The sequence below is a fragment of the Coregonus clupeaformis genome, chromosome 35, assembly GCF_020615455.1.
Source record: "Coregonus clupeaformis isolate EN_2021a chromosome 35, ASM2061545v1, whole genome shotgun sequence".
Taxonomy (NCBI): domain Eukaryota; kingdom Metazoa; phylum Chordata; class Actinopteri; order Salmoniformes; family Salmonidae; genus Coregonus; species Coregonus clupeaformis.
In genome coordinates, this window is record NC_059226.1 from 18582427 (window position 1) to 18590208 (window position 7782).

Sequence of the window (7782 nt, forward strand, 5' to 3'; positions counted from 1 at the left end):
TTAGGTATTTAAACCCTGGGTTCTCAGTTCCTGCTCAGTGTTTGTAGTTAGCACCCAGCCCCAGCCTCAAGCCTTGTTTTATATAGATATTTCAGGATTTTCAGATGTCTCTCTGGTTTAGTTGGTGGTTTTTGCCTGGGTAGTTTTGAGGTTGTTTTTTCCTGCTGGGTTTTTACACTTGTGGAGTTTCTTTGGTTTTTGGAGGTTTTCTCTTTGTGCCTCTTGGCTTTAGTTTTTGGACATTGTGGATTTAGTTGTTTGCCTGTAGATTTTGAGTTTTATTAAACCACCATCTCTAGTACTGCTGTGTCTGCCTCTATCCTCTGGGTTCTGACAATTATTAGTGAGACCGGAAGAAGATCCAAAAAATTCTCTCTCTCTCTCTCTCTCTCTCTCTCTCTCTCTCTCTCTCTCTCTCTCTCTCTCTCTCTCTCTCTCAAAACATGGGCTCCATGCCTGATACATGCAGAGATAGAGTTGATGTCATACAGGACACATCTATTCCAGTAGTGACTCTGGCAGGGCAGTAAAATGGCAGTAGAGCAGTGTTAGGTTAGTGGCCATAATTCTAAAAGGCAGTATTGCCTTTAGCACTGCAGTGTACTTTGCCATACAATACATCTGTCTGTCTTCTCTCTCACACGCCTCTCAACCCCACTACCAATACACAGACTGCCTCAACGTTGTCATGGTTTGCAGGATCAAGTTTAGAGCAAATGGCAAAGTCCTCCATTTTAGAGTGGACTGATAGGGTCATAAATCATGTTTCCGTTTCTCAAAGGCAACTGTGACGAGATCCAGAGGAGAGTCTTAAGACTACCAGTCAAGGTTGTTGCAATGTTCCTGTAACATTGGCCTATAAGGAAAATAAATCAGAAGTACTGCTAGAAGATAGGCCTATACTATCTAAGCTATCTATACAATATTATATTCATATTGTCATTATTGTCTCCTTGGGTCCTATGTATAGAGGGCAGGACATGGCTGATCCATTTCTATAATAGGATTTAATGATTGGTTAATGGTGTGATAACCCATAATGCAAATTGACCAGTGTGTGTTGATCAATGATTTGCTGTCTATTGAGTAGCCTGTTTGTCTTTCAGAAAGTAAAAATCCTCAATACTATGCAGACAATCAATACATATATACTAAACCTATATCTTCAATTACAAAATGTAAGATATGCATGAATTATTATTGACAATATAAACGAAATTGATTAACCTATTTCAATAGCCTATCCCACAGTATAGGAAAAAAACGCTATAGTTGAAGCGACTGTGAACCATGAGTCGTCGAGGGCTTTATTCCAACCCCCGTGTTTTAATAAGGCAATCCTTCACTTTCAGATTTCGTTTCTAAGGTCTAACATGAATAATGACGTTATTATAGTTAACCAACAAGGAGCTGCGTGGCTTTTCAAATGCATTAGTGGAGCGCTTTCTGTAAATATTTAATTCAAGCTTTCACAGGTATGAGACCAATAGCCTACGCACCCGGCAAGTTGAGCAGAGATCAACTCAAGCTCAACATCAAAACAGCAAATAAATTAATATTTGTTGAATATAAAGTTAGGTATACACTGGATTCGTCCTTGAAGATAAATCACACGAGAAATGTTCAAATAAGATCTCATCATCCCAAAAAGGGGAGGAATTCTGCGGTAACCTAAAAATGACCTGTAGCCTACTTTCAATAGCATATAATATTTTAAAGAAAACTCACATTTTAACTGTTAATATAAATAATAAATATTATACAGGCTTAACCTCTTGACCACTTGAAGGAGATTTTACGGGATCATTGTGCGTAATCTTCGGGTGGCTGCGGTAGCCTACACTTCCAATGGTCTGGCAAGACAAACAAACAAATAAATGCCATAGGCTACAGTTACCACCCAACACTGCACATTAATCTGCATCTGAATTTGACTGTCCTTCATTCATATTTGAGAATTCAACTCTGCACTGGTCTTCCCGCTAGTGCGTACAATTTACAAGGCTATATTTCTATAAAACGTTGTCATATTTTATATAAAATTCACATATGTTTAAAAAGGCTAACCCGACCAGTGCTTGAGTCAGGTGTTGTAGGCGCCCAACCGTGGGGTGCACGTCTCCAGAAATGAAAGGAGAACGGACAGCGGACCCTCAAAGCCACATCAGCGCCGTTTCTGAATAAAAGGTCAAAAGCTCAAGACTTACCGATCAGCATCATGCGTCCAGGACCGAATAGACTTCGCTCCAGCTCGGTGTTTCACAGTGCGTAAATATTACGCGGTATCCCCAGAAAATAAGTGCATTCAACGACGCACAAGTATCATATGCTCTGCTCCGGGAGTTTAAACAAACACAACTGAAAGAAGCGACTGCTATATATTCTGTCCTATTTCTCAGTCTCTGTCGCTCTCTCTTTCCAATCCTTTTCGTCCTTCGGGGACAAATCCTAACAGATCCCAACCACTACAACTCAGAAGAATGATAACATGCTCCTCAATTAAAACCCTATCGCGCTGTTGCCCTGCGTGGCCCGAAGGAGGCGAGGGAAGGGGAATGGAGAGATGAGGGGTTCCTTGCACCCCCCCCCCCCCTCTCTCCCCCCCTCTCTCTCGCGCGCTCTCTTTTTCTCTCTCAGCTGGCCGACTTTAACCTGAGCGGACAGCGCAGATGGGAAAATAAACTGGTGTTATTTTAACAGTCCTCATAGCGCATATTGTATTTTAGATAACGGTTCCGTGATAATGGCTTTGTGAAACGGTACAAGAGTAATGTCACTCTCCCTGACGGAGGGAGGAGGCGGCAATTACACAGCCAGTTCAAGGTGATAATTGATATGTATCAATCACACATTTACAGCCACATAAATACATCCCATTGAGTGGCTAAACTCTGAAAAATACAATAAGGGAGCACTATTTGGGATAGGTTGACTACTCCACCCCTGTGTAGTCCAACACTTCATGGACACCTGGGTTGAACACTGCCACTTAAATTAATGGACAAATGTCACCCTAATAGAATTTGTGTATTGTCACCCAGCAGCATAGTGACAAGGCCTTGCTTGGTTACAGAGAAAAAGAGAGAGATAGAGAGAGAACGAGAGATAGCGAGAGAGTGAAAAAGAGAGAAGAAAGAAAGAGATGGATACACACACACACACACACACACACACACACACACACACACACACACACACACACACACACACACACACACACACACACACACACACACACACACACACACACACACACACACACACACACACACACACACACAGCCAGTAGCAGCTAGTATAAAACGACTACATCAGACAGACAGTACAGAGAGGGGGAGGCAGCAGGGGACTTGAAGCTATTAAATAGAAGCTTTGAGGGAAACTGGCTGCTCGGTGTGCATGTGTGTGTGTGTGTGGAGAGAGAGAGGGTGTGTGTGTGTAGGGGGTGGGGGGTGGGGGGTATTTGTGTGAGGTGTTAGAAGGAGTGAGAGATATGCAATGTGTATGTTTGCTTGTATAAAAAAGAGCATGCCAGTGTTTGTGTGTGTGTATGTTTGTAATGTGTGTATGTGTATGTCATTGCAGCTGCTTATTTCACTGTGAGTGTGCCTGATCTGAGTGACAGTTGTTCATATTCATCCGTCACTTCTCTCTCTCCTTTGTGTCTTTCCTCTGTTGTGGAGCCTGCCAGCGCTGAGTGTGTCTGTGTGTGTTCAAATTTATATGGACCGAGTTTGTGTGTTAGTGTGTGACAGAGTGAGCTAGAAGCCATGTGTCTGTATGTTTGTGCGGAGTGAGTGTGTTTAAATTCATAAGTGTGTGTGTGTGTGTGTGTTCCTATAAAGGCAGGAGAGGAGAGCTGGCTGAAGAGCCTTGGTGCAGTGCTAAGCTGTACTGGAGCCTGGCCAAAGCACATCTCCCGAAGTGCTTTCAGGAACTTAATTACACCATTAAATCGCTCCCTCTCTTTCCCTCTATCTTTCCCTCTCTCTGCTCACCTCCCTCCTTCCATCCTTCCTCTTTCTGCTCTCTCTCTCTCCCCCAATCTTTGTCTCCATCTAATCTCTGACTTTCCTCTCTCTACCTCTATATCTTGTTGCTATTCCCTGTCCTGTTTCTACCTCCCTCTTTCTCTCTGTGTGGTGTGAGGCGGGCAGGCAGACTGGCGGTAAGTTGAAGAGGATGTTATTGGGCCTCCCGAGTTGCGCAGCATTCTAAGGCACTGCATCGCAGTGCTAGAGGCGTTACTACAGACCCGGGTTCATTCCAGGGCTGTGCCACAACCGGCCGTGGCCGGGAGTCCCATAGGATGGCGCACAATTGGCCCAGCGTCGTCCGGGGGGGCTTTACTTGGCTCATCGCGCTCTAGCGACTCCTTGTGGCATGCCGGGAGCCTGCAGGCTGACTTCGGTCACCAGTTAAACTGTGTTTCCTCCGACACATTGGTGCGGCTGGCTTCTGGGTTAAGCTGGCAGGTGTTAAGGAGCGAGGTTAGGCGGGTCATGTTTCGGAGGACGCATGACTCCCCCTTCACCTCTCCCGAGCCCGTTGGGGAGTTGCAGCGATGAGACAAGATAAAAAATTTGGGAGAAAAAAGGGGGTAAAAATAAAAATAAAATAAAAAATAAAGAAGAGGATGTTATTGGTGTGGAACTGAGAGAGGGTGATGGTGAAGTGTGCTGCAGATAGGAGTGAGACTATATGGGATACACAGAAAGTCAGAATCCACAGGAGGAGTTTGGAATCAAGTACATTTCTCCACAGACTCTGGTGCTAGAGAAGAGTGTCCTCCGTTCTCAGCTGCTCAGTAGAGGTTCCAGGGACGAGCACGGTTAGCTCCAGCCCAAAAGCCAAGGTGTCTTTGAGTGTAGTGTATAAACCACAGTAGCCATGGACAACCAGTTCTCATGGCAGACTGTGGGTATGGAGGGCAGCTGTACCAGCCTACTAGCCCTGCCAACCACTGTGCCAAACATATAGCCAACACAGGCATGAGAGAGCCAGGGCTGAGAGAGGATCTCTCTCAGCTTTAGATTCACCAGCCATGACACAGCCCATTGCCCTTCAGCATGATATAGAGAGCATTATGAAATAGGACTGCTAGTAAGATCATTGTCTTCACAGAGGAGTTCTGTTCAGTCCAGAATATGAGTCAAGGCCTATCCACTACTCTACACAAGCACCCAGAAACAGGTGTCAGATTGTATAAGACCAAACACTAGATGCAACATCATCACCATCCACAACAAGCGTCACCCTGGACAGAGTTGAGTTAGTCTAACCCAGGCACACTGAAACTCCACAGGGCAAAATGGTTATCTGTGACTGTTAGAGAGGTCACCATGGTGGAGTTGTGTTTGGGCTCTTCATGACTATGATGGGCAAATGAGTTCAACCATGATTGTTTCATATGGGAGGGGGAGTATAGTAGTGATGGTAGTGGTGTTGATAATAATACGTCTATTTGCTGGGTGTAGTGTGGTGCCCGGCGGTACCAGGTATCTATGGTGATGAGCATGGGACCCTGGAGAGAGGAGAAGGTCAAGCTGTCACATTCCACTCCAGTGAAATGACATCCTCTGTAGCCCTCAACTCTGCTGCTGGGCCGCTGATAACTGGCCTCAGAGTGTGTGTGCGGGAGTGTGTGTGTGTGTGCATGTGTGTAGGGGTAGAGCAGCACACTAGGGACCAGGAAAGAGGAGGAGGGCGGTAGAGGCAGGCACAGTCGCAGGCGGGCAGGCATTAATTAACATGCAGGATCTGTATGATGGCATGCTGTCAGAGTTAGAGTGATGTAGTGGGCAGAAGTGGCGGTGGGGGGTTGAAGAGGTGGGCACAGTGGGACTATGTGACAGGGAGGGCAGGAGACACGAGGGCGGGAAGGGGGAAGATGTCAGGAATATTGAGAAATGTGACACCTGGGAGATGAGTGCTCTGACATGCATTGAGATAGATAGTAATTCTCTATGACACTTGAACAAGCTTTTACATGACTAATGACTGGAGTCCTGTTAGTGCAGGCTTCCTCATACCGTGTCAGCCTAATACAACTAGCTAGCAGAGAGAAGAATGTAAGCACACTGTTGTATTTTGATGAAGACCTAGTCAAATCCAGCAACTTCTAAGGGGTGAAATCCATTTATATCCATTAGCTACATATGCACAGCTGTTCATATTCACAAACTGCCCAAACTGCTACAAACACACATACTGTTAACTGGCACACACAAACACAGTCTGTTGAGTTATTCTCTATGTAGAGTTCATCTTCTGTCTCTCTCCAGCATACAGACAGTGGTGATCAATACGTGACTGTCTTTTAATGTCCCTCTTTACTGTCCAATAAACCCCAGGCGGGGGGGCAGGGAGAAATCACAGTGCTGGTTCGATTGGTGTGTGTGTTTTAAACTGCCACAAACAGTTACTTCTCTGGACTGATGGGTGTGTGTGTGTTCCTCGTATTCTCTTTGGTTACATATGTGCAGTATGTGCTGGATTTGTTTTCATTGGGAATATCATTGGACATAACCCAGTGGATATTAAATGTACTATACATCATCATAATAGCACCATAGAACTTACATGACACTCAGTCATACAGTAAAGTTTTATGCTCACATTTGACAACTTAAAGATAATGATATTTCAAAATGTCCGATTTACTGAGTCATTGCCATATGCCAGGGAATGACTGACAGGCAGAACAACACCAAGATGATTTATTAAAGCACCTCCTCCTCCTCCTCCTCTCTTCCAAGCGACCAGCGTCAATTAGGGGCAAGTCTGCAAGTTCTGTCAACCTGCAGTGGAGTGTACCACCCAGGTAATGACCGACAGCCACTGGAGATGAAAACAGCATGACGAGAAGCGGCTAGCTCTCTCTCTCACTCTTTTTTTTCTATTTCGCCGCCTCTCTCTCTCTGTCTCTCTCTGTCTCTCTCTGTCTCTTTCTGTCTCTTTCTGTCTCTCTCTGTCTCTCTCTGTCTGTCTCTCTCTGTCTCTCTCTGTCTGTCTCTGTCTCTCTCTCTCTCTCTCTCTCTCTCTGTCTCTCTCTCTCTCTCTCTCTCTCTCTCTCTCTCTCTCTCTCTCTCTCTCTCTCTCTCTCTGCCTAGCTGTGTCTCTCTCTCTCTGTCTCTCTCTCTGTCTCTCTCTGTCTCTCTCTGTCTCTCCCTGTCTCTCTCTCTCTCTGCCTAGCTGTGTCTCTCTCTCTGCCAAACAAACAAATGAATAGGAGAGTACAGAACACCATCAGAGCGGAACGGTCTGACTGGTTTGACTGATGGACGGACAGAGAGAGGGAGGGTCTGGGAGAGAGGGAGGGAGGGAGGGAGATTGCTCTAGGGCAGGCTGACAGAGGGGAGCAGGGAGGCAAGTGGCTAAGGGTTGGTTGGATGCTGATGGAAGTGTCTAAAAATGTGTTTTGGAGGTGACCAGAGGGTTAAATTGTGAATTTGAGGCCACCATGGAGCTGTGCTAGGGATGTAAAAGGGTTCAAATGGGATGGAGAGGAAGCATTTCTAAGAGGAGAAATCTCCTGCACCTGAGCCCTATGATTACCAGTGGGTTGGAGGCACCAGGTGCCCAGTGGCACAACAATAGCATCTGCTATCAGATGACTGTTCCTTAGGCCCACTGATTATCATCGTAATTACTGTATGGGAATAGCAATGATTGTGGCTTTGGAACAAATACTACCACTAAAACGAATACAACTAGTACAGCTGCTACTAAGAATGTCAACAATGATAGAAGAGCATACTAGCCAGTTGTGACTCCCAATGG

At 45.5% G+C, this 7782-nt stretch overlaps 1 protein-coding gene across 1 annotated transcript in view; it reads right to left on the reverse strand.

Moving 5' to 3' along the window:
* LOC123481063 (zinc finger protein 385C-like) overlaps positions 1-2515 on the reverse strand; it is a 74515-nt gene extending 72000 nt beyond the window's left edge. The window contains exon 1 of the mRNA XM_045210903.1: positions 2208-2515. Coding sequence (XP_045066838.1) covers positions 2208-2220 — 13 coding nt within the window. The 5' untranslated portion in view covers positions 2221-2515. The remainder of the gene's footprint in view (positions 1-2207) is intronic.
* Between the last annotated feature and the right edge of the window lie 5267 nt (positions 2516-7782).